General features: G+C 40.1%; 8 protein-coding genes and 1 non-coding gene across 9 annotated transcripts; 3 read left to right on the top strand and 6 right to left on the bottom strand.

Moving 5' to 3' along the window:
• The first annotated feature begins 92 nt into the window (after positions 1-92).
• Positions 93-3,104, top strand: LOC126794612 (pentatricopeptide repeat-containing protein At4g30700). Its single transcript, XM_050521372.1, has 2 exons — positions 93-2,608; positions 2,960-3,104. Exon 1 carries the CDS (start codon positions 111-113, stop codon positions 2,532-2,534), a length of 2,424 nt encoding a protein of 807 aa, XP_050377329.1. The 5' UTR covers positions 93-110; the 3' UTR covers positions 2,535-2,608; positions 2,960-3,104.
• On the bottom strand, positions 2,719-7,335 carry LOC126794573 (cellulose synthase A catalytic subunit 7 [UDP-forming]). The gene is made up of 12 exons (XM_050521328.1): positions 7,187-7,335; positions 6,672-7,085; positions 6,448-6,541; positions 6,231-6,354; positions 5,876-6,142; positions 5,386-5,731; positions 5,041-5,304; positions 4,740-4,952; positions 4,443-4,662; positions 4,153-4,349; positions 3,694-4,047; positions 2,719-3,509 (listed from the first exon to the last, which is right to left on the bottom strand). Exons 1-12 carry the CDS (start codon positions 7,259-7,261, stop codon positions 2,928-2,930), a joined length of 3,150 nt encoding a protein of 1,049 aa, XP_050377285.1. The 5' UTR covers positions 7,262-7,335; the 3' UTR covers positions 2,719-2,927.
• Positions 7,336-7,990: 655 nt separating this feature from the next.
• LOC126792396 (polygalacturonase-like) lies at positions 7,991-9,222 on the bottom strand. Its single transcript, XM_050518826.1, has 3 exons — positions 8,510-9,222; positions 8,208-8,355; positions 7,991-8,033 (listed from the first exon to the last, which is right to left on the bottom strand). The coding sequence occupies exons 1-3, from the start codon at positions 9,201-9,203 to the stop codon at positions 7,991-7,993; spliced, it is 885 nt and encodes a 294-aa protein (XP_050374783.1). The 5' UTR covers positions 9,204-9,222.
• A 671-nt stretch (positions 9,223-9,893) lies between these two features.
• LOC126787128 (translation initiation factor IF3-4, chloroplastic) lies at positions 9,894-13,001 on the bottom strand. The gene is made up of 9 exons (XM_050513060.1): positions 12,694-13,001; positions 12,550-12,589; positions 12,394-12,453; positions 12,047-12,099; positions 11,586-11,641; positions 11,443-11,476; positions 10,662-10,734; positions 10,449-10,541; positions 9,894-10,334 (listed from the first exon to the last, which is right to left on the bottom strand). The coding sequence occupies exons 1-9, from the start codon at positions 12,981-12,983 to the stop codon at positions 10,194-10,196; spliced, it is 840 nt and encodes a 279-aa protein (XP_050369017.1). The 5' UTR covers positions 12,984-13,001; the 3' UTR covers positions 9,894-10,193.
• Positions 13,002-18,289: 5,288 nt separating this feature from the next.
• Positions 18,290-20,367, bottom strand: LOC126801206 (heat shock 70 kDa protein). The gene has a single exon (XM_050528714.1). The coding sequence runs from the start codon at positions 20,318-20,320 to the stop codon at positions 18,362-18,364; it is 1,959 nt and encodes a 652-aa protein (XP_050384671.1). The 5' UTR covers positions 20,321-20,367; the 3' UTR covers positions 18,290-18,361.
• A 909-nt stretch (positions 20,368-21,276) lies between these two features.
• On the bottom strand, positions 21,277-21,744 carry LOC126792414 (putative FBD-associated F-box protein At5g56430). The gene has a single exon (XM_050518839.1). The coding sequence runs from the start codon at positions 21,742-21,744 to the stop codon at positions 21,277-21,279; it is 468 nt and encodes a 155-aa protein (XP_050374796.1).
• A 15-nt stretch (positions 21,745-21,759) lies between these two features.
• Positions 21,760-22,545, bottom strand: LOC126792424 (FBD-associated F-box protein At4g10400-like). The gene has a single exon (XM_050518847.1). The coding sequence runs from the start codon at positions 22,543-22,545 to the stop codon at positions 21,760-21,762; it is 786 nt and encodes a 261-aa protein (XP_050374804.1).
• Positions 22,546-23,014: 469 nt separating this feature from the next.
• LOC126800963 (eukaryotic translation initiation factor) lies at positions 23,015-27,813 on the top strand. The gene is made up of 9 exons (XM_050528429.1): positions 23,015-23,415; positions 24,292-24,363; positions 24,474-24,581; positions 24,800-24,967; positions 25,147-25,244; positions 25,385-25,472; positions 25,574-25,924; positions 26,015-26,257; positions 26,341-27,813. Exons 1-9 carry the CDS (start codon positions 23,248-23,250, stop codon positions 27,385-27,387), a joined length of 2,343 nt encoding a protein of 780 aa, XP_050384386.1. The 5' UTR covers positions 23,015-23,247; the 3' UTR covers positions 27,388-27,813.
• LOC126805388 (small nucleolar RNA snoR103) lies at positions 23,825-23,924 on the top strand. The gene has a single exon (XR_007674058.1). It is a non-coding gene; the product is annotated as a small nucleolar RNA snoR103 (small nucleolar RNA).
• Positions 27,814-27,902: the final 89 nt, after the last annotated feature.

The raw sequence follows: 27,902 nt of genomic DNA on the forward strand, positions 1-27,902 counted from the left end.
AAAATGAAATAGAAGAAATTATATGTAACCATCCGTATCATACCTTTCCTTATGTCTTCCACTAGCAATCCCGACGAGGTCTTCGTCGGTAGAAACAACTGGGTTAGTATATGTACGACTGTGCCGCCGTGCCCGAGTTCAAACTCATCAGACAAAACACTGAAATGATCAGCAGAAACATAAGTAGCTACTCCTCGGCACACAAAGACCGGAACTTCTTCCTCAGCGTCCTCAGAAACGCCACAACACTCTCTCACCTGACCCAAACCCACGCGCAGATCATCCGCAATGGCTACCACGACGACCTCGTCACAGTCACCAAGCTCACCCACAAGTTCTCCGACCTCAAAGCCATACGCCACGCACGTGACCTCGTCTTCTCCGTCTCACAACCCGACCTCTTCCTCTTCAACGTCCTCATCAAAGGCTTCGCCGCCAACGCCTCGCCTCTGTCTTCGATTTCTCTCTACACCCATCTCCGGAAAAGCACCGCTCTTAAACCTGATAAGTACACCTACGCTTTCGCCATCTCCGCGAGTTCCGGGTTTAAGGACGAGAAATACGGGGCTCTGCTCCACGCCCACTCCATTATCGATGGATTGGGATCAAATCTGTACGTGGGTTCAATTGTGGTGGACCTCTACTTTAAAATTTCGAGAGTTGAGTATGCGCTGAAGGTGTTCGACGAAATGCCTGACAAGGATACGGTGCTGTGGAACACTATGGTTTCTGGTTTGGTGAGAAATTGTTACTATGCTGACGCGGTGAGGGTTTTCAGGGACATGATTTTGGGTGGGACGGGTTTTGATTCGACTACGTTAGCGACATTGCTTCCTGCGGTGGCCGAACTGCAGGAGCTGAAAGCAGGGATGTGGGTGCAGTGTCTGGCCCTGAAAATTGGGTTTCATGAGGATGTACATGTGCTTACTGGGTTGGTTTCTTTGTACGCGAAATGCGGGGAGATTGAGGCCGCTAGGATGGTGTTTGGGATGATTGGCGAGCCGGATTTGATATGTTATAACGCGATGATTGCCGGGTATACTTGTAATAATGAGACAGTGTTGGCAGTTGGTCTGTTTAAGGAGTTGCTTGGGTGTGGGGAGAAAATTAGTTCGAGCACAGTTGTGGGGTTGGTTCCTGTGTCTTGTCCTTTTGGTCATCTGCAGCTCACTGGCTCCCTTCAGAGTTTATGTGTGAAATCTGGCATTGTGTCGCATCCTTCTGTTTCGACTGCTTTAGTTACTGTGTACTGTAGACTGAATGAGATTGAGTTGGCCAGGCAGCTTTTTGATGAGTCTCTGAAGAGAACTTTGGCGTCTTGGAATGCGATGATATCAGGTTATACCCAAAATGGGCTTACAGAGACTGCGATAGCTCTTTTCCGAGAAATGATTTCTGAGTTCTGTCCAAATCCCACTACCGTTACTACTGTTCTTTCTGCCTGTGCGCAGCTTGGAGCTTTAAGTCTTGGGAAGTGGGTTCATGGTTTGATTAAGAGCAAAAATCTTGAGTCTAATATCTACGTGCTGACTGCTTTAATTGACATGTATGCAAAGTGTGGGAGCATTGTGGAAGCCAGGCAACTATTCGACTTAATGAGGGAGAAGAATGTAGTCACTTGGAATGCCATGATATCTGGTTATGGCCTCCATGGTGATGGCTATGAGGCGTTGAAACTCTTTGATGAGATGTTGGACTCCGGGATTCCCCCAAGCGGCGTTTCTTTTCTCTCTGTCTTGTATGCTTGCAGCCATGCTGGATTAGTGAGAGAAGGAGATGAAATCTTCCACAGAATGGTTCATAACCATCAGTTCGTGCCCTTAGCTGAGCACTATGCTTGCATGGTTGACATCTTTGGCAGAGCTGGACAGTTGCAGAAGGCTTTGGAGTTTATAAATAAAATGCCAGTTGAGCCAGGGGCTGCTGTTTGGGGAGCCTTGCTTGGTGCATGTAAGATACACAAAGACACCAAACTCGCACGTTTGGCTTCTGAAAAGCTACTTGAATTGGATCCAGATAATACCGGATATTATGTCTTGCTCTCTAATATATTATCAGCCGATGGTAACTTTCCCAAGGCTGCTTCAGTCCGGCAGGTAGCCAAGCATAGAAATTTGGCAAAGGCTCCTGGATGCACTCTTCTTGAGATTGGTGACACCCAACATATCTTCACTTGTGGTGATCATTCCCATCCTCAAACAACATCAATCTATAAGATGCTAGAAAAGTTAACAGGGAAAATGAGGGAGGCAGGATTTCAAACTGAAACTGGAACTGCTTTGCATGATGTGGAGGAGGAAGAGAAGGAGCTAATGGTGAACGTTCATAGTGAGAAGTTGGCCATTGCTTTTGCCCTTATTTTGACGGCACCTGGAACAGAAATCAGAATCATCAAGAATCTACGGGTTTGTTTGGATTGTCATAATGCAACTAAATTTATATCCAAGATTACAGAGAGAGTTATTGTAGTTAGGGATGCTAATAGATTCCATCATTTCAAAGACGGTGTCTGTTCTTGTGGAGACTACTGGTGAAAACGAAGTTATTCAACACTGGTAAAGGTGTACCCTGATCCAAGCATCTAGTCTGCAGTTTATTCTTATCACTGGTAAGATTTTGTTCTTCTTTCTTTTTTAAGTAGGAAATTTATACCATCTACAACAAAGTAAAAGACAAACCTGCAAATGATACATACATTATTTCATCACAAACATCTACTTGCCAGAAGTAAAAATAGCACAACATTTTCAATTCACTTACGCATACAAAACTGTGTACATTGCATTCAAGCTACAAAAAACTTTATGCTCTATCTTTATTCACTCTGATGGATCTCCTTTGTATTCGTCTAGATTTCATAGTTTGTAAAGCCAAGAATGTGTCTGAAGATGCTAATTTCAAGAAAGACTAGATACATTCAAGTATTTTCAGCAATTGATTCCACATTGCTTTGTCGTAGGTCCCTTGGTTTTCATCACAAATGGGTCGATTCGAACCCAGAGTAAGGAGAAGATAGAAGCCAGGAGCACTGACCAAATGACAACAATTGTTGGCGTACGGTTCTGCCTCCCCATAAGACCTTTAAGGAATGGATATAGATGGACAATCACCCAGAAGGCAAAGAAGAGCTTTCCAAATAGAGGTCCCCATGATTCATACCCATTGTTTATGGCATCTGAAATACCAGCAACTACTCCAACCATGTTAATGATTAAGATAGTGGTTGGAGAAATTAGTAGAGTTGTCCATTTAAAGGCGTACAACTCTCCAAAATCTCCATCATCTGAAGACTTGGCTGTTACAGTGAAGCTGGTGTCAATTCCAGCCAAAACCTTCAGTAGACCTTGGATAACAGCGAAGAGGTGAGCTGACACACCACCAATCACCCAGAATTGTTCATTTCTCCACCATTCTTCTATACTCACTCCACTCCATCTCAGCTCAAGGATGCCCGTGCCAAAGATTGAAAGGAACAGAGCAATGAAGAAGAGACTTGCAAATGTGCTTATCTGGAATGAAACAGAACTTGGTCAGGTGATAACATTACATTTGTCAAAATTTCTAGAACTAATTAAGATTTCTCACTGTATCAGGAAACACCTCTTTCTTCACTGGGTGTGTCATAGTTAAATTACAGTTAATGTATCATTTCTTCACATCCAATGATCGAGGAAAATAAATAAAAGTTCGTACTGGTGGCATGATGAATTTATCGGTGAGCAAGCAGACGGCAGGGAGGATACAATAGGCGAGAAGAGGAAGGGAGGTGAAAGGGTAGACAGTAGTGTTGACATAAGCAAATCTCTCGAGCCACTTGAGCTTCCCTCCCTTGTAGCCATACAACAGAGGACTGTGGCGACTGAAGAAAATCTCAATGGAACCAAGTGCCCAACGAAGAACCTGGTTGAGCCGATCTGACAAGTTGATGGGAGCTGTACCCTTGAATGCAGGTCTCTTTGGCATACAGTAAATTGACCTCCAACCACGGCAATGCATCTTAAAACCTGTCAAGATATCCTCTGTAATAGATCCGTAAATCCAACCCAGCTGCACAAGCAAAAGTGGCAATTACAGTGCATAAAGAATGAAGATGATCTACTTTAGCTAGCTTGATAGTAAATCAACAAAACTGTGATATTGTTCAGACTTTACCTCAATGCCCCATTCTGTTTTGTCTTCATAACCACAACTGATAACATGAATGGCTTCCTTAAGCATGGCTGCAGGGCTTGAAGAAGGAGGAACACCTCCTTGCTCCATTAAAGTTGAAGTCACAAAAATAGCCGACTGTCCAAATCTCTTTTCGAAATTCATTTGGGACATCAATAGCTCCTTGTCATCGTCCATGCCTACTCAACATGAACATAACTCTTAACTTTAGGCCAGAAAAATTTGTATATACAGGTATCAAATTGGTAAAGAACACTGATAACGATGGCCACCTTGTAGTTGGAGGTTTGCAGCATCTCCGTTTGCATCATTCTTGGAATACTTGGGAACCTTCTTGCGGCGTCCAAAACATGGGCAGCAGTCACAGCTTACCATCTTTGGGCGCTTAGGACCCTTTGGGGGATCATATCCATACAAAGCTTGTCTTCTGAAAACACATCCTGTTCCCACATACACTGGACCTTGAATTCCATCCAGACCTTTCATGTTAATCTAAAAGACAGTGAAAATGAACATCAGCACTTCCAAGTCATTAAATTGGGATAAGCTGATTTCCTGCAGTGACTTACATCAAAAAAGACAGTGTTTCTGTTGGCGTAACGATCATTCCTATCAATGCCATCAAATCTTTGAGGGAATTGGACATAGCAAACTTTCCTTCCAATTTGAGGGTCCATCAAGAAGCACATGGCCTCTCTTGCAGCCTTGCTGTTGTTAACATAGTGATCACAATCCAAGTTGAGCATGAAAGGAGCATTGGTGAGCACTCCAGAGACACGAACCTGAATGTATATGCATAGAAGTTGTTAAGAGATTGTGAGCTTAATGTGACTAAACAGTAGAAAAAGAGCAGAACGAGTTCAAATTTACCAAAGCATTCATGGCACCAGCTTTCTTGTGATGTGAAAAGCCAGGCCTCTTCTCACGAGACACATATACAAGACGAGGGAGCTCATTTCCTTCAGTATCAAGGCCTCCACTGTGACCAAGAAAGACCTGAATCATACCAGGGTGATCCTTAGTATTGTTTCCAGGCCATGGTGTCCCATCTTGCATAATCCACCCTTCTGGAGGAACCTTTGTGGCTTTGGCCACAAGAGCATTTACCCTAACCTTGAACTCTTCATATTCTCTCTGCACCAACAGAACAAAAATGGTCAGCCTTTTATATCTTAAACCTTGATATATTAAAAGGGTCAAGTAGTACAAACTGACCTTCATGGCTCGACGCTCCTTGACAAATGTTGGCTGGACTTTGTCCTTGAGATAATCGATCTTCTCACAGAAGTACATCTCGGGGGCTCGAGGCTCAATAGCAAATTTCTTACAAAAGGGTACCCATTTCCTTGCAAATTCTGCTGTTTCTGACAAGGCCTCAAAGGTGAGCATGGAAGCTCCATCATCAGAAATGTAGCATGAGATTTTTTCAACAGGATAGTCCATGGCCAAGATTGAAAGGACTGTATTTGCTGTATTAAGTGGAGGTTCCTTCATGGGATCCACAGTACTCACAAATACATCTACAGGGGAGAGCATATTTGGTTCACCCTCCCTTTCATACCTGCATTAGTTACCCATGTAAGATTAGTACCGTATCAATTGAAAATTAGATGTTGACTATTTAAGTACGTAGAATATGACACTGCAATAGCAAGGTCTGCTCAGTTTTTGTGTTCCATACACTAGTGCTTTTGTATATGTATACCTGAGTGAAAGGCGATCAAGGTAGGTCTCACGCTCAATAGGGTACCACTTAGGAAACTGGTCAAGGATCCATGATATTGCAAACCATATCTCACAAATGACAGAAGTTAACCAGAGACCAAGTGCTTCATGAACCGGATTCATTAGTCTATACCGGAGGAATGCAGCCAAAATAAACAGCCGAGCTACAATGATCATTCGATATGGGTTGATCTTGCTAGATGCAATTGATACTTTCCTCGACAGTGGCTGTCTAGCTTCATCAATCCTGCAGTATTGATTAAAGTTCACATCATGCATATATGACTTCAAAATGTAAACATGAAAATGCAGTGATCTCTGTTTGAAGCATTTACATTGACATGTCTGCATCATTCATGTCATCAGGTTCGGGCCCTCCCAAGTTGCCTTGCTGCAATTTCCAGTCATCCATTCTTTCTTTCCACCCTCCATCTTTCCTGTCATCCCATTTTTCACTTCCTGCATTTGCAGCATCAGGGTCAGTGAAAAAGTACTTGGTCCAATATATACATGATGTTGAGAAAGAATATGGAAATCAATTTGATCATTTACCAGTCTCAGAAGGTGGATATGGATGAACTCGTTTATGAAGTGAAGAAGGTTGATCTCCATAACCATGAGATAAGTATGTGAGATCGCCGCTTACCTGAATATAGGCATACTAGTGTCAATGGTTGGAACAAGAATATACATAAAAAAAAGTTTGATGTGTGTAGTTGAGCTTGTGTTATTAGCAAAGCTAGTAGCTAGGTGCTCAAAACAAAATGATTACTGACCGGGCGAGATCTGACACCAGCAATCACAGGTGGGAATTGAGAATTCTCTTCATCATCTGGTCCTCTTCCATAACTCATCTTCCCATGGAGCATTGCTTCGGCAATTTGCTCATTGTTTTTGATACCCTTATTGTGTTGATCATCTTCATTCATGTTAAATTCATGCTCAATATCATCCACATCCTCCTCATCATCGTCTCCCTCCACCCTGGGGCTTCCTTTGAGACGCTTGTATCTAGTTTTGCACTGAGGGCAGTTCTGAGAGCCTTCTCTCCTCTCATACTCATAGCAAGGCCTGCACACAGGGAATCCACACTCATTGCAAGCCACAAACAAGTCCCCATCCACAGTCAGTCCAACCTCGTCTCCACATATCTCGCAGACCTGGCCATCCAAGTTCCTCAAAGGCTTGTGCTGCAAAGTTCATATTACATATTAGTCTCACAAACATTTACGTATTCATAAGATATATTATAACCTTTTCTTTGCACTAGCTAACCAAACTAGTTACGTACCTCTTCATGACCATGAATGACGACCAGTTCGTTGCGGTTGTGAGAACCAGCAACAAGTCCGGCGCTGGCTTCCATGGTGGGTGTGTCAGCTGTGAATAGGAAGGAGAAATGGTGATGGAGATGGTGAATGAGGAGTTTGTGTTATATGAATGGAACTAGGTAGGGGGTGTCATGGGATATTTGGTGTCACCTAATGTTAAAGTCTCCACATAAGAGATGTTATAGTTGTTGGTTGCAGGGTCCCCATTGCCTTGAAGCTAAGCTTCCTTCCCTCCATTCTTCAATTATAATCCATTGATTCTATGTTTGCCTACATACCCTTCTCTCTCGCTCTTTCCTTTTCCACAACCTCACTCGAAACATGATATGCACATTTCTCTAGTTCTTCTGTATTTTTCAGTTTGATGATAATTTCTGTTTGTTACTTGTTAGATGATAATCCAAAGATTTCTCATGACCTTAATGATGATTAAATCATAGACGATATGTGTGATGAGGAAAACATTTGCCCAAACAGGAAAACTTAAAATACAGCCAAACCGTTGCTTTCAAAAGCTAGGAAAACTACACGAGAGCATATACTTGGGATTTAAGAACTTAGAACCTAAGCTAAGTTCCTATTGTTAGGTGAGTGAGTTCAAGCCTCGCCATCTAAACAGGTTAGCAGAAGACCATAAGATCTATATTAGTAGGCAGCAAAACATGAACAAAATTTACAAACACATTCATCGAAGTAGAAGATTTATAAAGTATAAGAAATACAAGCACTTCTACAAACATTTTTGTTCAAGACGGTTTTTTCTATCATTTATCAAACTCCAATTGATCTTGTTTCAAAGGTTTACTGCTAGATTTCAAGCAGTAAGATTGTTTACATTAAATTTACAAAGTTAGGTTGTCAACTTGGATCATAATCATCTGGGATACAAACTAACTTCAGATATAAGTACATGCGGTTCGTATCTTTTCTTTCCTCTTCAAACATAGAACACAAGCTATTACTATAAAAAAAAAAAAAAACCAGGAGCGCCATTGTCGGTCGTTTCCCCTTGAAAATGTTGCCGGCGGGTGAGGCAGAGGATGTGGATGCTCATATATCATTGTCACCGAAGGAGGTGTGTCTACCTCTGGCGGAGGGGGAGGTGTGTCTGCCTCCTGAGGTATGTCACCTAGATTTTCACAAGCAAGAGCCTTAGTAACGCTACTTATTCATTACTACACTCGGATGTAATTTTCTCTTTCTCGTCTCCACTGTACGTGAGGTCAATTCCGGACAACTCCACATTCCGGCACGGTGAACTGCGACTACAATCGTTAACTTACAAGACTTGCCTCTGTCGCAATAGTTCTGGTTGATGAGGATAGGGTTCTTCACATTCACCATGATTATGTCTTGGGAGAGTATATTAGTAGCCACGCTAGTTCCCGGAGAGTCTGGCCATGTCTTGACTCTCGCGCCGTTGGTTGTGCAGGTAAGCGTGCAGTTCTTGACCGTGATACCAACCACTGGTTGTTCGTTTTCATACTTTCCTAGACTGCCTATGCTTATTCCATGACCTGGTCCGCAGTTGATGTTGGACACTAGAATTTGGCTGGAGCCATCACCAGTTGAAACACAATCGTCACCGGTTGCAATGTTGGAGTCAGAGACTGTGATCCTCGATGACTTAGCTATGTGGATTCCATCAGTGTTAGGACTATCTTCTGGTGCTGTGATTGTGACCCGTTGGAATTTGACATTGTTGGAGTCATGAACTTTAATGTGGAACTTTGCACTATCCATGAAAGTTAGGCCACTAATGATGGAATTGTTAACGGTTTTGAAACTAATATCGACGGGGGTAGAGTCCATCCAAGAAAGCTCTCCTTGCCCGTCGAAAGTTCCACCTCCGGTCAAGGTAAGCATGTTGATGTTCCTAAAGTAAACCCAAGATTCATCGAGTTGGCTCCGGTCTTTTGGAGCTTGTAATGTTCCTTGGATTTGAAACTGTATAGGAGCCCGGCAGGGACCTTCCATTGTTGCCTGTTGTGATAATTGATATAGTCCCCTCGGAACAAGAACAATGCTCATCGATGTTGATTCACACGCGCGCATCTGTCCACGCCATTGCCAATGCATTTGAAATATCTGAGTCGGGTGTACCACCATATTTTGAGCTTGTCACATCGAAGACATTGCGTTGATCAGCTATAGATGTGGATACTAATAACAAGAGAAAAAGTATTATTCCCAAGAAGTTCATTGCAACAAGCCTGCTAGTGCATTTGTTTGTGGTTGTTTATGCCATGTTACTGTAGGATTTTGTGTATTTATAGGAATGAATAAGTGTATATTCTTGTTCCTTTGAGAAATCCAGCCACTAACATTTTGGAAAGTGTTTAATAATTTTTTCTCCTAGTAGAAATGGTATTTTTTTCCCACTAACATAAGTTCCTGCTGCTCTAAATTTGGTTTGAGTTCTGTGTTTTCCCAGTAGAAACTGGAAATGTTTTCCTGCGGACACTAGTCCAATCCATTGGTTAAAATATATATTTAACTAGGCAGCAAACCATGATGAAATTGAGCCTGGGGGTATTGTGGTCGATCAGCTGCTCTCTGTCCTAATTGACTCGTCTTTTTTACTGCTGTAATTGAGGTTGGGGGCTTGGTTTTGGGTATTTGCCCTTCGTGAATTATGCCTTTTCTTCAAAATGTTCTAAAATGGATGGATGACCTTCTTTTTGTCAAAACATATTTGATTACATATATTTAGCTTCAGATAGAAACTATTAAGTTATTCAAAGTACGATCTACAAAACTTGGTAACTTTTGAGCCCTTGATTGAAAAAAAAAAACAGTTAACACTCTAATACATGTATTACACTAATGATATACACAACCTCAGAGATACCCACCCAACCTAGTTTGAAGAACTATGATGATGCCACTTGATTCTTTTTACTTTTCCTCCTTTGAAATGGCACTGAATTTTACATTTGTTAAACCTGCATGAAACTTTGAGTCCATTCAGACACTTGACACTTCATTCACTTGAGGGTTCTCCTTTTTCTTTGACGGCTCTTGAGCTTTCTGGAGAACAGCCTTGTTTGGAACTAAAACTATAAACATGTTTCTGTCGCTAAAACTTTTGGCTTCCTCTGTTGCAAGCTGCACATCAAGCGTACAATTGTACATAAATAGCTGGAAGTTGAGTCATGCAACAATTTATGTTTTTATGTGCAACTCTGTTAATGATTAGAAGCAGAGATAGGGCATCAGTACCTCCCCAATTTCACTTTGAAAGCGTTTGAGAAGCTCGATAGCTTTATTTCGGAACTCATTTTCCCGACCCTTCAAGTTGACCATAACTTTGACCTACAGCAATTAGTCATGATCCTTATGAATAATATCAAAGCAGAGAAATATAAGAGTGTAGCGCAGGGATATCCTTTGATAATAAAAGAAGGCCCTCCTTGAGAAATTTAAGCAACCTACCTTATCACCATCTTTGAGAAACTTCTGGGCAGCTCTCATACGTACAGAATAATCATGTTGATCAATGTTGTAACTGTACACATAACAATAATGTGAGCAAAACTCATACATAAAAATGATATGCAACATCTGCTCCGAGTCTCAAATTTAGACCTTTAGTAAATAATAAATTTAAAGCATAGCAGGTAATATTACACATAAATATACCTAAACTTGAGTTGCGGCTAACAGATATGACATTTATCACAACTAGAGGAGCTAGTCACACCCCCACAGAAATCTCAAATGAAATAAATCTCTCATTTGTTTCCATTACCAAAAGTTTGGAGATAGGTCATTGAGATATGAGGAGATGCATTATGAGGCTTTGTTCAAGTTATGTGGTTTGGATACCTCTGGTCAAGAGACAGTAAAATTTTCTTCAATGATGATACAAAAAGTTCCTCATTTGTAGATATAATTCCTATTGAACCAGTTAAGTTGTAAATCACATGTCGTGCTGTGAAAGCAAGGTCTTCTCTTTGTAGTTTGAAACAAATTGAACGTGTTTTCTTTTCTTTCACATTAGTTCCTAGACAGTAACCTTTTATTATCTTTGATACAAGCCAATTATTACCAGTATGTAAACTATTGTGATGGCAAGCTTATGAAATAAATAATTGCTTTCTAGTTATATAACATAAACTTGGATAAAGTGTGAATACTAGAAGACTAAAATAATATGACAAAATAAAATAATACTGAATGCGGATAAACAAAGAAAGCAGAATCAGTGGTTTACCCCATTTTGAGTTCCTTTAAATCCATGCGACTGGCTAAGAAAAGAAGGAGAATATTCAGTCAGTAACTTTCCTCAAATCCGAGGTCATGCTTCTGCATGAATTAAAAAGAAATGCAGCATGCTCAAGATAGAGAAACCCTTGCCTGCACTTTTCTTTTGGGACACTCTTTTCTTCTTTTGTTGTTCATACCGATATTTACTGAGAAAAGCAAAAGGTAGAGATAATTAAGCTCACTACTCAATTCAAAATAAAAAATTGTATTTGTAGATCAACCGCAGAGAACCATGTAGTAAGTATACACCCTGATTTTTCAATCCTAATTACTAGTGCAACATATTGTTCACTGTAATTTATTGTACAATCTTCCATTACTGAAAAGGATAATTACCGATGCCATCACAGACTACAAGATATGAAAGTACATACCCAGCAACTAAAATTAATGCTGAACGTTTCTGCTTATTACCTCCTTAATGATATACATGTACGAGGGGTAAATTCCTTATGAGGACATCTTGATCATTTAACGGTAATAAGAAACAGGAATGGTCAACATGGAGAGAAGTATGGACTTTATCTAATAGCTAACAAAAAAATTCGTACTTGTAATCCATAATCCTGAGAACAGGAGGATCTGCATCTGGAGACAATATTACCTGCAACAATGGATGCGATATTAGTCTTGAAACCATGTCCATGTTCAATCTTGTGCGAAAAAGTAACATATTTCACACACAAATGGCAGTCACCAATACAGCTAACAAAGAACTCAATTTTTTTCTGTAAGACACAGTTCTCGGTTCTTCTACAAATTTCTACCAACAGAATAGTTGAGCAAGTACAATGGCAGCCAGCATGGTTGAAATGCATACAAAATCAGTATGCAGCAGGTAACAGCATTCAAGATTTTCGGATAATATAAGGAAGAGGTAGTAGCAAAAAATGCATACCAAATCAAGGTCAGCCTCATCGGCCATCCGAATCGCCTCGCTTTTTGACACCACTCCAACCTACACAGCACATTTCACAAATTTCAAGACCTTCATACTGCATTTTCCCACCAACATCTCAGCAACTAAATCAACAACAAACAAAAAAACACGAACCATTTCCTGCTTCTGATCAATAAGCCTCACCGAAGCTGACCTATTCGAATCCCATCCATAACCAAATTCAAGTCGCAATTTTGAAGAACATAAACAACAGAAATACAGAATCAACACTAGTAGATCAAATCAAGTATTATTAACCTGATAGTGGAGATATCAAGGGCTTTATCGTCATCCTCGGCATCGCTCTGCTGCTTCCGGCGGTCATTACTCGACCTGCGGGGCCCCCCGCCGCCGAAACGAGCGGTGACGGGGCTGCTGACGGCGGAGGAGAGAGAGCTACAGGAGCTGGAGTTAAACGGGTAAAGGTTATTAAAGCGGAGGCCGAAGAGGTTGGACTGTGAGAACGGGAACGGGAACGGCGTCGTTTTGGCGGTTGGCCGGGATAGGATGGCAGGCTTGGATGCGAAGCTGGTGGGCATCCCAGCCATGGCTTCAGAAAACGGCGAAGCTCTACTCCACTGAGTGAGACTCTTCTTTCTTATCCATTGTTTTTCAAGTCGTGAAGAAAGAGACCGTGGGCTTTCTTTGTTTGTACCTAGCCCAATCATGAAGGCCCATTCAACATTTAACCTCCCATAGTGAGGCCCACCTCAGATATCCCAACGCCTCTGGGAAGTTCATCTAAAGATATCCTACTGCCTCTGGGAAAGCCACACCCCATAAGGTTCAAGGAAACAAAAGCCTTCATTGACTTGCTATTCTATAAATACAGTGCTCAATTCTCAGACCATTTCGATTTTCGAAACACAATCCTCGAGCAAAAAATAGTTACCCAGAAATCTTTCAAGTAAATAGAATTAGAAGGGCTTTGTGGTTTGCAACAATATGAAGAAGAGGCACAGGACAACAAAGTTGAATCTGACAGAGCTACCCGTGGAACTACTGGTGGAAATCCTGAAGAGGGTGCCTGCAAAGTCGGTGTACGGCATACGATGCGTCTCTAAGATGTTGCTAAGCATAGTCGACTCTCCCTCTTTCGTTAAGCTGCACACTAATTTTCTATATGATCCTGCTTCTCCTCAACTCATCCTGCACTATCAAGTATCACGCCAGGATTCTGACCCACCAAGCTTACTATCTGCCTTTCATTCACTTCATTACGACCCTTCCAATGCCCAAGGTGCTCAACTTAATGCACGACTCATTTTCCGTTCCAAAATCTTCACCGGAGAGCTTCTGGGTATCCCAAGTTTTTGTACTTGGCACAAGTGAATGGCGACAGGTATCCTCAGCTCCACCTTCGGGTGTAATTTTAAAGCGGTCTGATCAGAAGATATGTTCACATGGAGATATGCATTGGTTGGTGTCTGATTATACAAGAGAAGGAATTCAAGGAGAAGTGCATATACTTTCTTTCGACTTCAAGAAAGAAGACTTATTTTGGACTCCCAATCCATATATATTACAGGATGGGAGATGCCAGTCACACTTAATTAATTTTAGAAGATCTATGGCCATAGTGAAGACCACATCTGGTACGAATATTGAGATATGGGTGATGAAAGATTAATATAATAAGCAGCAGTGGACGTTGGATTATTCCATCAATATCCACATGCTTGAATTAGATCCTCAATTTAAGTTTTCCGGAGCTATTTGTTGTGAATCGGAGCATGGCATTCTTTTCATAGATGAACCGACCACAATAACATTGTTTCTAGATCTAAGAGGACCCTTTGTTACCAAGAATGTTTGTCCAATTGAGCGCCGTTAGTGCCTAAACTCCCAATTCAAGAGTCTTAATGGGAGCTTGATTTCCTAAGAAAGCTATGCAAATTCGGTGGATGCAGGAAGACCAGCCGCTACTTATAGCAATTGGACTGATGGAGAAGAAAGCGGGAAAATTTCTTGGGGTAATTCATTATACACCTAAAAATCAACACCCATTTTAAAATAAACTCACCTCTACAACTCTTTTAATTAAGTTGAATAAAAACGGAAAAATAAATTATTTGATATAAGAAATCACACTTGTTTTTGATCAAAATTATTTTTTTTGCCACTAATACAAATAACAATCGGTTGTTTCTAAATCACTTAATTATACATTCCCTCTAATCCATGTTGCAAATTATGTACCAAATTCCATAAATTAAGCTCACTATATTAATATTTTAATTACAAATTTGTAATTCTTAGTCTTAACTTACGTTTTTCTTAATTGACTTTATGTCTTAATTACCTTAATTATGAATTATTCTATAATACTAACCATTTTATTTGAATCAATTTCATAATTATTGAGAAAATCATGGAACTTTTTAATAAAACTTATGAAAAAGTATGTGAAAATGAGTTTCGATTTATAGAAGATATGTATATATTGGTAGTTTTTGGCTATATGCATAAGATATCTAATTAGATACTTTTTGTAGTTAACTTGAGGTTTTGAAAATCATCTCGTGTGTAGGAAATTTATTTTTATATTTCTTTTCGTTTGATACCTATGTATTAGACTCCAATTTTGTATTATACCTCTTCGTTAGATTTGTCACTATATTATACCTATGCTTTAGTTTGAAGGTTATATTACTGAAGCCCTACATAATAGGTAAATTAGAAATGCAAATAATTATGAGTAAAAAACTCTCTCGATCATAATAATATACCTAAAAAGAAGATAAAATTTAACAAAGAACAAGATCACTATGTACCTTATAATCAGATATCATTCGTGCATGTAAAAAGACACCAAATATGAGTTTAAAAGTGAATATGCAAAACTCTTACTCTCATGTGAGTCATTTCTTATGCTTCTCCAACCCTTTCTTTTCTTTTAGAGTAGTTCTCCGATTATCAATTACCCTGTTGAGTCACATGTAAGCAAAACTATCGATTCTTGTCTTCTTCCCCTAATTTCTTTGAAGCAAGTAAAAATTCTTCTCATGATTCATATGAAATGAGACTTTGAACTCTAGGTAAAATCTGATATTTTATCAGAAAATAAATTACATACACATTAGGAAATAAAAATATATCACAAGTATATGTATATATACACACACACGTACTTAAGGTACAAAATCAAGAAAGTCATAATGTAATTGATTATGATACATTTAAATTGAGCTAAATTTTAGTTTAATATTTAAAATTCAAACTTATGTTGAAATTGAGAAAATACCAAATTTTGCTTTACTCAATCTAAAGGGCAAAAATGTGAAGACAGAAAACGAAGAATAAAAATAACAATAATAAATACTTATTATATATATTAATTGGGTCTAAATCAAAAGAAAAAAAGGGTACGGGTTTAATTTTAAAAGGGGGCTCCAAAATCGGATTTATCTCTAATTTTCTCAAATTTCTTTTATTTGACAATGTAGCACAGAGGCATAATTTCAATTATTTGATGAGGTATCGCAGATTCATAGTGGCATTATATTTTTAGGATCAAGTACACTGTCCCTACCTGATGATGAAGTTTCTTAGATCTTCGACCTTTATAAATTGCATTACTTGTGCAGTTGTGCACCAGCAAGGTGCGCATCACATATGCGCGCAAATGCATGAAAAACCAGGAAAAAAATTTGAGAAAATTAGATATAAGCCCAATATTAAAGCCTCCTCTTTAAAATACATCCATACTGAATTTTTCTTTCAATTTATACCCACAATTTTTTATTATCAATACTTTTTCATTTTATAAATGTCTGATTTGCCCTTCTAATATAAAAAAAAGTTAGATTAGAGTATTTCCTTAATCTTAGGTCTTTACATCAATTTGAATGTGGAATTAGTGAATTTCGTCCATAATTATTTCATTATTCTAAATTTATATTAATAACTTCAATCTATATATATATATATATAGATTGATTACTGAGCTATTCAGTTTTGCAAAATTTTCGTAGCTTTTGTTGTTGTTCTTCCATCAATCTATTTGACTTTGTAAAATTTTACACAATTCTTGTATTTAAGCAATAAGTGCTAGTGAAACGAAGATTATATGAGAAATTCTTATCGTAAGGTACGTACACATCTTTATTCTTGAATGACATTTTATTTTCTTCATGCTAGGTATATTATAACATAAATTCACTGTAAGATGTATAATACTATTTTTTGGAACGAGAAGCATAAGTATGTATATATATATATATATACATTACAAAATCTAATAAAGATGTATATTAAAATTCTCTATATGCATGTTTTCCTCAATAAGAGGTACAATATAAAATTTATAAAGTTTCCATGTGTCATTACTGTTTTTTAAAGTGAAACTTCTAAACAAATGCTTCTAATATTTAGGTTGAAATTAAAAGAGATACATATTAACTAGGTTGTCTCGTACCTATTAACTAAGCTAACAATGTTAACTTCTACCTTTATGTTAGGTTATAAATAGATGAATGAATATAGAAAAAAATTACTGTTGCAAATATCAACCTAAAAATTTTTAAGTTTCAACATAAAAATTTACCTTTAAGAAAGATAATTTAAATTACCAAAACATAAGTATTACATTCATTATCTACCTTAATTTAAATTAATATTGTAAACATAATTTCTATAATTTTAGCAATAATAATGAGTTAAAGGAATCACAAGCAATCTATAATTGAGTGCTTTAAAAGAGAATTTAATTCCATAGTTGACTAATCAGATTTAAATAGTGGCAACCTATGTAATTCTTGTTAAAACGAAAGACAATTTATAAGTTTAATTAAAAATATTTGAGGAAAAATTAGAATTAAATGATAAGTGGGTTTATTTTAAAAACATGTTTCAAAAATGGGTGTAAAATGAAATACCGCAAAAAAAATTGTTTGAGCTTCGGGTGTAGAATTATAGACCAGATTTATGTGATGAGCTTTGTCTTTTATGTGATGATAGAATCCTCAAGATTATTAACATTTGACCTCAATACGTTTTTTTCTATAAAAAAAATTCAATTCCGTCTTGTAGGACTAATATATTTAGTTCGTTTGAAGAAGTGAGAATAAAATGAAGAGGCATGTTTCAGCTACTCTGTTATGAGTAATAATTAAGGCTTTGAAATTACATTTGAGCTCACAGCTCACCTATTCTCATCTAGGATCCATTACAAGTACTCTGAAGGATAAAGGTAGCACATAATGCCCATGTTCGTCTAGGTCGCAATGAAGTTTCGATCTTAATACTCTAATAATGTATTTTGATTAATTGAATTGATTCATTTTATAGGTCAATATCCCATGAGAGATACAAGTCTTGTGTCACTTTAGGTTGCTAGATGATTTAGGGCAACCTAATCAACAGAAGAACATGGAAGCACCGACATTCTCCTAGGGAGCTCAGGCACCGGGTTACTCTCAACTGTCACCGCCTGGTGATGAAGTTGAACTGCAGTGTACTTGTGCTGCAGCAAGGTGCCCATAACATATGAGCTCAACTGCCACAAAAAAATACGCAAGTTCCTAGTGAGAATCAAGGGAAAGGTTTTTCACTTCAAGAAGAAAAAAACAGTTAAAGCGTCAGGTCTGTGCAGCTTAATTAAGCATTTGAAACTGCGTTGTACTCATTAGTTATATAAAATGAAAGCATGTTAGTAAAATTTCGTAGTTAGAATTGTTATGAAGCAGATTTCAAGCAGGCAGACATGAAAGATGATACTCAAGTTGAGTCTTACAGAAGTAAACTGAACTTTTTATTGAAAGCTATTAGAAACTCATGATACATCACATACTAGTGATACTACTATGGCTTTTGAGTCCCACAACCGCAAAAACAGGACAGAAACCCATATATGCTTAAGTAACATTACATTACATTCAAAAACCTAAAAGCCAAACAGAGCAGCTCATCCTGCACATTTCTCAGCTTAATCAACCTCTTCAATCTTTGGGCCAGCACCAGTGGCAGAACCATTAGAATGGGCACCAGGCATATCATCACCCATAGGTGGCATACCTCCAGCACCAGCACCCTGATACATCTTAGCAATAATGGGATTGCAGATCCCCTCCAACTCCTTCTGTTTGTCCTCCAACTCATCCACCTCAGCCAACTGGTTCCCCTCCAGCCAATGAATAGCCTCATCCACAGCCTTGTCGATCTTTTCCTTATCCGAAGGGTCCAATTTCCCAGAAATATTCTCATCCCTGATTGTATTCCTCATATTGTAAGCATAATTTTCCAAAGCATTCTTAGCATCCACCTTCTTCTTCACCTCCTCGTCCTCCGCCTTGTACCTCTCTGCATCCTGCACCATCTTCTCTATGTCCTCCTTGCTCAGTCTTCCCTTGTCATTCGTAATCGTGATCTTGTTCTTCACTCCAGCAGTCTTGTCCTCCGCAGACACATTTAGGATACCATTAGCATCAATATCAAAGCACACATTGATCTGAGGCACACCTCTAGGCGCTGGTGGAATGCCGGTGAGCTCGAACTTCCCCAAAAGATTGTTGTCCCTGGTCCTTGCCCTCTCCCCTTCATAGACTTGAATCAAAACTCCGGGCTGGTTATCCGAATAAGTAGAGAATATCTGCTCTTTCTTCGTCGGAATAGTCGTGTTCCTCGGAATCAAAGTTGTCATAACACCACCAGCAGTTTCAAGCCCAAGACTGAGTGGAGTAACATCAAGCAACAGAAGATCCTGAACCTTCTGATCACCTTCCCCACTCAAAATCGCAGCCTGAACCGCAGCGCCATAGGCCACAGCCTCATCCGGGTTAATACTCTTGCAAAGCTCCTTCCCATTGAAAAAGTCCTGCAGAAGCTGCTGAACCTTGGGAATCCTAGTTGAGCCACCCACCAAAACGACGTCGTGAATCTGGCTCTTGTCAATCTTGGCATCCCTCAGACACTTCTCCACCGGCTCCATGCACTTCCTGAACAAGTCCATATTAAGCTCCTCGAACCTCGCCCTTGTAATGGTTGAATAGAAATCGATCCCTTCATAAAGAGAATCGATTTCGATCGTAGTCTGGGAAGTCGAAGACAGAGTCCTCTTGGCCCTCTCGCAAGCAGTCCTCAACCTCCTCAAAGCTCTGGCATTCCCGCTGATATCCTTCTTATTCTTCCTCTTAAACTCCGCCACGAAATGATTCACCATCCGGTTGTCGAAATCCTCACCGCCGAGATGAGTGTCACCGGCGGTGGCCTTGACTTCGAAAATCCCCTCCTCAATAGTCAAGATCGACACGTCAAAAGTACCACCTCCAAGATCAAAGATGAGCACATTCTGCTCACCTTTCCTCGACGCCTTCTTGTCCAGACCATAAGCTATAGCAGCAGCCGTCGGCTCGTTGATGATCCGCATGACGTTGAGCCCGGAAATAACTCCGGCGTCCTTGGTGGCCTGTCTTTGAGAGTCGTTGAAGTAAGCAGGGACAGTCACCACAGCGTTCTTAATAGTCTGGCCCAGAAAAGCCTCGGCAATCTCCTTCATCTTCACCAGCACCATGGACGAAATCTCCTCCGCCGAGAACTGCTTCTCTTCGCCTTTGTAGGTGACGACGATCATCGGCTTCTCGGCCGGGCCGGGTATGACCTTAAAAGGCCAGAGCTTCATGTCGGCCTGGACAGACGGGTCGGAGATTCTCCGGCCGATCAGACGCTTGGCGTCGAAGACGGTGTTGGCCGGGTTCATGGCGACCTGGTTCTTGGCCGCATCGCCGATGAGCCGCTCGGTGTCGGTGAAGGCCACGTAGGAAGGAGTGGTGCGGTTGCCTTGGTCGTTTGCGATGATCTCGACCCGGTCGTTCTGCCACACACCTACGCAGCTGTAGGTGGTGCCGAGGTCGATGCCTATTGCTTTGCCTTCAGTCTTGGCCGCCATTGAAAAACGACTTGTATAAATTTCACAGCAAGGAAAAAAACAGAGGGCTTTTGTGTTTGTGAGTGTTTTGAGATTTCTTGATGGCTTTTCAGAATTCGACGTTGGTTTTGGGGGGAAGGGAGGAGGGAGGAGGGGGTTTATATTGGGGTTAATGGAATAGTTCGAGAGAGATGGAGAGGGTTTGAGAAATGGCGGTGAGAAGAGTATGGAAGGCGTGAGATGGTTCTGGAGGGTTTGAGTTCCCTCCAGAGGGCGGGGAAGAGGAAAGTAGCTTTGGGTTGAGGATATGGACTTAAAATATAGGGAAATTACGAGAGGACCAGATTGGGCAGTGGTGTAATATGTGTGGTTGATTTGGGATAGCGATGGAAGGTGGTCGAAACGGTGGGTTGCTTCCAGAATGGGTAGAGGACTGAAGTGAGCGGCAACGTGTGCGGAATGGAATGGGAGATTGGCGAAGCAGGGGGCAGCTTGGGGTCTTTGCTTTTGGTCACGTGTAACGGTGTAAGGGTTGAAGGATCATGAATCAAAACAAAACTTAAAAACAAAATCACCAACTACGCCCCTTCCCAGCTGAGACACAACAAACTTGTTTACTTCATTGCTAAACGTATCACTGTGAGAGATTTTCCAACTCTTTTGCTATGTGTGTTTTTGGTGTTGTTATCAGAACACATTCATTGCCTCCTCGCTATTGTCTTGAATAATTGTGTTATATGAATAACATTCTGCACCATATACCCTCTTTTTTACACTTTTGTATGGTGTATTTGTTTAATTCATTACCTTTTGGTTTGCCAAATAAAAGTGGGATGCAATTTTGTTGCAAGTTGTAATACATCTATCCTTTCTGAGGCGTCTGATTCTAAGGAGAGAGAGAGAGAGAGAGAGAGAGAGAGAGAGAGAGAGGATACAGAAGTCCCTTATCCACAGTCCAGTCTGAATACTCACTGTCTTCAAGACTTACCGTTCTTCAACAAAAACTCGGCCATTTTCATCTCATCCCGTTGTCCCTTGAACCCTTTTATGGAGATAGTCCGGATGTGAGACACCAAACAACCTGGAAGCTCAGGTGGATTGAAAAAGTTCCATTCAAGCTCGTCTTGTCTATAACACCATTTCCTTTTCAAGACTAGATGCTTCAGATTAGGACTTCTGTTGAGACATTGTATAATAAACTCCCACTTATTGAAACCATGAAGAACCAGTACCAATTGACTCAGACTAACAAACTCAGGCAAGTAGGAAGCATTCACACCATGGAGACTAAGAGACAGATATTCAAAATTGGAATTTTTTGCAAATAGAGAAGCAGGATCAGCAATCACGTCAAAAGGAGATCTATTAATCTCAACTTCGCATTCGAGTTTAACGTTGATTAGAGATTTTCCATTCTCAAATAGATAGTTGTTTGGATGAAACATGTCATCAGACAGAAGTCACAGAACCAATTTTTCCAGCTTTGGGGCATTAATGAAAAAGATTACGTCAAAGGATGACATGGAGATTCGTAATGTCTTCAACTCAGGAGCAGAAATACTGATATTATAATCACGTAGAATCGCATCGATCCTCAGATCTTCAAGTACAGGGCAACAGGTAAAGAGGTTCTGTACAAAATTTGGGTGATGAGGGTCAGTATCATCAACTCTAATATCAAGAACTTTGAGGCTTGGGAAACACTCTTCTGTTGGGCAGTTTGAGAAACTCATACTACGGATGAAAACCAACTTCAAAACAGCAAGTGGTTTGCACATGAAAAGACTTTCAGGAAGCAAGAAAGGGGCTTCTGGTTCAGCATCGAATCGATTAGAAATAGTAAGATAAAGCTCGACAACATTGTGCTCAACAACAGTGCTAATACATCTATGAATACGAGCGTAATCATCGGCTATCATGGGTGCTCGCTCCCAATCACGATTGTCATAGACAAATTCAAATTCTCGGATGTCTGACGAGTCATGAAGGGAAACAACACGATCAACAAATGTCATGAGACGATCATCACGTTGATTCTCATAATAACCCGGTGGACAGCGCCGAAAACATCTAATTCTAGAAATGGGAACCCATAAGTTGTTCCAACGTTTAGACAGAACGGTGGTCTGCACAGCTGAAAATGTATCATCAAGCAACGAGAGTATGGGAACGAGAATATCATCCGGCATTTGGCTTATCCTGTCTTCTCTTAATCGCCCTCTACGCTTTGCCACTTTGGAAGCCATCTGCACACTAACCCATACTGAAACAGGTGAAGATTAATAGTACTCACCTGGTCACAGCTTCGGATCAAACTCGGTTTTCCAGATACTGCTGCCAGTGATTCAGCACTACCCGATGATTGAATTGAAATCTGAGACCCGATTTCGCCAGAGGTTAAATGGATGGAACTGAAGGATTACATAACTTAGGGTCTCTCTATTGTTTTGGGTCTGAATGTAAAGAGAGGAAGAGAAGCTCTGAAATTTAATTCCTCGTTGAGTTTCAATGGCGAAAACGGCGCAGGGATGGAAGGAGACCTCCATTTAGCTGTATGAAAATGGGCCTATGGGCCGATTGAAATCTGGGTTTGAACATGACACAAAAGCCCACATTCAAATGGACAGTAACGTAATAACACTCCCCCGACATACCTAAAAATACTGAAAAGGAAATAAAACAAAAATAGATAAATAAATCGGCAGCAAGGGTTTTTAGCTCGTCCACCGCCCCACGGATCATTTCTCTCTTATTTCTCTCCTCTTCTGAGCTCGAAGAGTGGGGGGGGTAACCAAATCCTCATCGCTTCCGGAATCCTTCTCTTATTCTTATTTATTTAAATCCAATCCCATCAGATTCAGCGTCTTTCTTTCGCTGAGTCTAATTCTTTCTTTGTTATATCAAATCGTCTACTCCGGATTCTCTTTCAAGTTTATTCAGATCGAGGTATGCAGCAGGCTGATAAATCTGGATTGAGCTTGAGACCTGGTGGCGGTCGTGGTAGACTCCTTGGTCCTCGCTTCGACTCTTCTTCCGCCCACCCTTCTTCCCTCGCTTTCGGTTCCTTTTCTTCTGATCGTCCCCATGGCGGTGCCGGCGCTGGCTTCTCTATCAAGGTATATAATCCATATCAATTGTCTATATTTGGATCTTTAGTTTCAGCCCTTGCATTAGATACTTGTTTACCTAATCCGCTTGTTGCGATTTGTGTTTGGATGAATTGTGAAAAAGTTATAACATTGTTGTCTGGATGAATTATGTGCGTTGGAGCAGTGAGGGAGGATATCTGAGATATTGGTCAACAAGTGTTTGATGACTTGTGTTTGTTGATTTCTTGAAGATTTTTCACTTTTCAGCTTAAATGATTCTTTTTTTTTTTGGGGATTTTGAGAGTTTTATTGTGGCCTACATAACGATATTAGCTAGTAGCTGCCTTTGTATTAGAGCGGGTTGATGAAAAACTACTGATAATTTGAGGTAATATTGATGGAGAAGTAAGTAGTGTCCTAATTTTCTTGGCGGGGCACTTCATATGTGTACTTTGCTTGGACGAACAGCTACATGTAGGCTTTTTAGGTGAGCAATCCGCGAGTTCAGTTTGCTCATAAAGGACTTGCACACAGTTAAAGATCAAGGCTTTTATTTCAAATTGACTTCTGCAGATTTTACTCGTCTTTGTCATTTGGGTGAACCTCTGTCTTTCTTTAGTATTATATAGCTAACAAGTTATGGTCTTAATTCTTGGTGGTGCTTAGTATGTGTGCCTGCTGTATATATAGATGAACAACTATACATAAGCTTTAGGTGAACAATTGGCTATATTAGATTGCTTAGAAAAGACTTACACGGCTAATTAACTTTTAAAAAAAAAATTGGTGTTGCTTCATTATGGAATGACCACTGTATTGTTACTGCTAGCATGTGCTCGTTTTATTCATGTACATCATTAAACTATATACTTTTCAAAGATTTGAAATTTTTTTATGGGACAGGCTGGAGATTCGCGATTTGAGGGTCGTGACCGTGTGAAGTACTCTAGAGAGCAGATCTTGAAGCTTAGAGAGGTAATCCAGTTCTGTAATACAGTTTTAATTGTAAAAGTGATATCATGTACAAGTCATTAGGTGATTATTAAATTTACTGAATTTTGGAATTAATTTGATTTTCTTGATAGGCTGTTGTGGTTCCTGATGGGATTTTAAAAGCCAGAAAAGAAGTCGAAGCTGAGTTTCTTCTTGGTGAAGATCAACCTTGGGTTCGTGCAGAACCCAATGTGAACAATGTCAGTATCTTTCTAACTCAGAAATATTCTAACAACCTGCTCTCTTTTTTCAAGTGTTGAAGTTAATTTCAGTATCTCTTTTGTTTCATATCAATACATAGTGTTTATCATTTCTAATGATTGTAGTTACTATTGAGTTATGATATAGCCTTGCAGAATAATTGATCGTAATATTGTGCTGCGTGTTTTACTTATGGGTTTTATTTCTTCATTTTCAGTTGCCAAATCAACTGGCTCATTATCCTGAGCCAGACAACCGGGATTGGCGCAACCGTCGTGCACCAGTTACTGATGCACTTCGGGAGAATAGAGAGCCTGGTAATTATAGACAGCAGGAACCTAATCAACAACAATATCAGAGGGGGCAAAACCCTTCCAACCAAGGGGTAATATTCTATTAACCATATGTATATCATTTGAATTGATTTCCACGTCTTGAAGATATATATAACTTAACCTTTTTTTGTTTTTTATTTATGGTTAGATTTGGTGTTGTATTCTGCCTTTTACTTGCTCATATATATATATATATATACTTAACCTTTTTTTTTGGTCATGTTTTCAGGGAGGGCCGGTTCCTGCTCTTGTAAAAGCCGAGGTCCCATGGTCTGCTAGAAGAGGTACCCTATCTGACAAGGACCGTGTTCTGAAGACTGTAAAGGGGTAAGATACTGTGATATGGCAACATACTTATGCCATCTGCTCACTGCATGCTTTATTCAATATGACCTCTCTAGTGTTATATGCTTAGTGATGCCGCTGCCGGACCACTGTTGAATGCTAACTTATGTTTGTACATGCAGGATATTGAACAAGCTGACCCCAGAAAAATTTGATCTCCTTAAAGGACAGCTATTGGACTCTGGGATTACCTCAGCTGATATCCTAAAGGTTATCATCTTTTTGTATTAGTTATATGACCATATCAGTAGTATTTTTGTTGGTTCTTCATAACTACTGTTGTCAAATTCTGAGCCAATTTTGTCATGCAGGATGTCATTACATTGATCTTCGATAAGGCTGTGCTGGAACCTACATTTTGTCCAATGTATGCAATTTTATGCTCCGATCTTAATGAAAAGCTTCCCAAGTTCCCATCAGATGAACCAGATGGAAAAGAAATCACTTTCAAGCGTGTTCTCTTGAACAATTGCCAAGAAGCTTTTGATGGTGCTGAGAAATTGAGGGAAGAAGTGCGGCAGATGACTGCCCCTGAACAAGAAATGGAGCGTAAGGATAAAGAAAGATTGGCTAAGATTCGTACTCTTGGAAACATTCGTCTAATTGGAGAGCTCCTGAAGCAGAAGATGGTGCCTGTGAAGATTGTCCATCACATTGTTGGGGTTGGTCCTGAATTTCCCTCTCTCTAATTCCTCACTTCTTTGTTGATTTATCTAGATATCATTGTAATTGTGTTCTGTTATGTGAAACAGGAGCTCTTAGGTCCTGACACCAAAGTTTGTCCTGCTGAGGAAAATGTGGAGGCCATATGCCATTTCTTTACCACTATTGGTAAAGAGCTTGATGAGAATCCAAAATCACGTCTTATAATGGATTCGTACATTAACCGATTGAAGATACTGGCAACAATCCCTCAGTTGGCTCCAAGGCTGAGGTTTATGGTTCGCGATGTAGTTGATTTGCGGTCCAATAACTGGGTTCCCAGGCGTGAGGAGGTAATTTTGTTGTGCTATCTACATATATTTGAGTGGTGTGCTAGAATATTGGTGTCACATAACTTTCTGAACTTTGATTACAGGTGAAAGCCAAAACCATCAGTGAAATACACACAGAGGCAGAAAAGAATCTTGGATTACGTCCTGGTAGCATTAGAACTGCTCGTGGGAACTTCTCTGGTACTCAAGCGAGTACCAGCCCTGGGCCCTTCCCCAACAACCGAACTGGTTTAGGGGGTATGATGCCTGGTATGCCTGGGATTCCAGGAACTAGGAAGATGCCTGGTATGCCTGGAATGGACAATGACAATTGGGAGGTTGCTAAGACCCGGTCAATTTCAAGAGGTGATGGTTCTGGTATGCAGCAAGCTGGACGTGGGGGCCAGATGCCATTTAGTGGCAAATCACCATCGGTGAACACAAGGCTGTTACCTCAGGGTAGTGCTGGCCTCACTAGTGGCCGACCTAGTGCCTTGTTGCAGGGTAGTGGTGCTCCTCCTGCTCGCTCAACCAACTACTCTTTTGGCACCGAGTCTGTTACGCAGGTTCCTGTGCCTGCTAGGCCTGTTCCTACTGCATCTGTATCTGTTGAAAAGCCTCAAGCTCCGGCTTCAAAGTCAAAGCTTGATGAACTTAAGAAAAAAACTGTTTCCCTTTTGGAGGAATATTTCAATGTGCGAATTTTAGATGAAGCATTACTGTGTGTGGAGGAGCTAGGGTCTCCAGCTTACCATCCTGAGGTTGTCAAAGAAGCCATCTTTCTTGCACTAGAGAAAAGTACATCCTGCGTTGAACCACTTGTGAAGCTTCTCGGGCATTTGTATTCTAAGAAGGTCTTTACAGCGAATGACATAAGGAGTGGATGTTTGCTTTATGCATCTTTGCTGAGTGATATCGGCATTGACCTGCCTAAAGCACCGAGTTATTTTGGTGAAGTCATGGCGAAATTAATTTTAGTTGGGGCTTTGGATTTTAAGGTGGTGAAAGAAGTTTTGAAGGAGGTGGATGACGATTACTATCAGAAAGCTATATTCAATGCAGGACTGCAGGTTATCAGTTCTAGCCCTTCAGGGCAAGCTGTGCTGGATTCAGAAGCATCTGATATTGAGGCCTGCCGGAGTCTATTCTGAATCTTTGCAGGAGCAACTCTAGTTTCTGTATCCATGTCTTATTGTTTCACCTCATCCCAATTCCCTTACCCTTCACCCTTTTTTGGGTGAACTACTGTACTATTAGACAAGGGTGGAGTCAGAACAGGTTAATTTTTCTTCTTTTTTTTCTTTTTTGAGTTGTATATTTCTTGAGGTCATAGTAGAGTGTGAGGAAATCAAATCATAATGTGGCATGAATTTTGCTCTCTAGCTGTGGCTAATGAAATGTGGCAACTTGCTGGAGGATAGTTGGCCCTTGAAGAGTTAGTTTTGAAATCAATTTGTTGTCTTGTACTTGATTAGTTATTTGTTTATTTTACTCTATGTTGAACCTGGCTAATTCTTAAGTGTCATGCCCTGTCTTTGCCCTTCCACTATAATGGAACTTGATCTAATTTTGGGATTTGGATTTGTAGTGGTAAATGTTATTTCTGTATTTTTGATTGATATTGAAATTATCAGTCCTTGATGCTGGAAGGCATTGGCTCTTGATC

The sequence above is a fragment of the Argentina anserina genome, chromosome 1 (assembly GCF_933775445.1).
Source record: "Argentina anserina chromosome 1, drPotAnse1.1, whole genome shotgun sequence".
Lineage (NCBI taxonomy): Eukaryota > Viridiplantae > Streptophyta > Magnoliopsida > Rosales > Rosaceae > Argentina > Argentina anserina.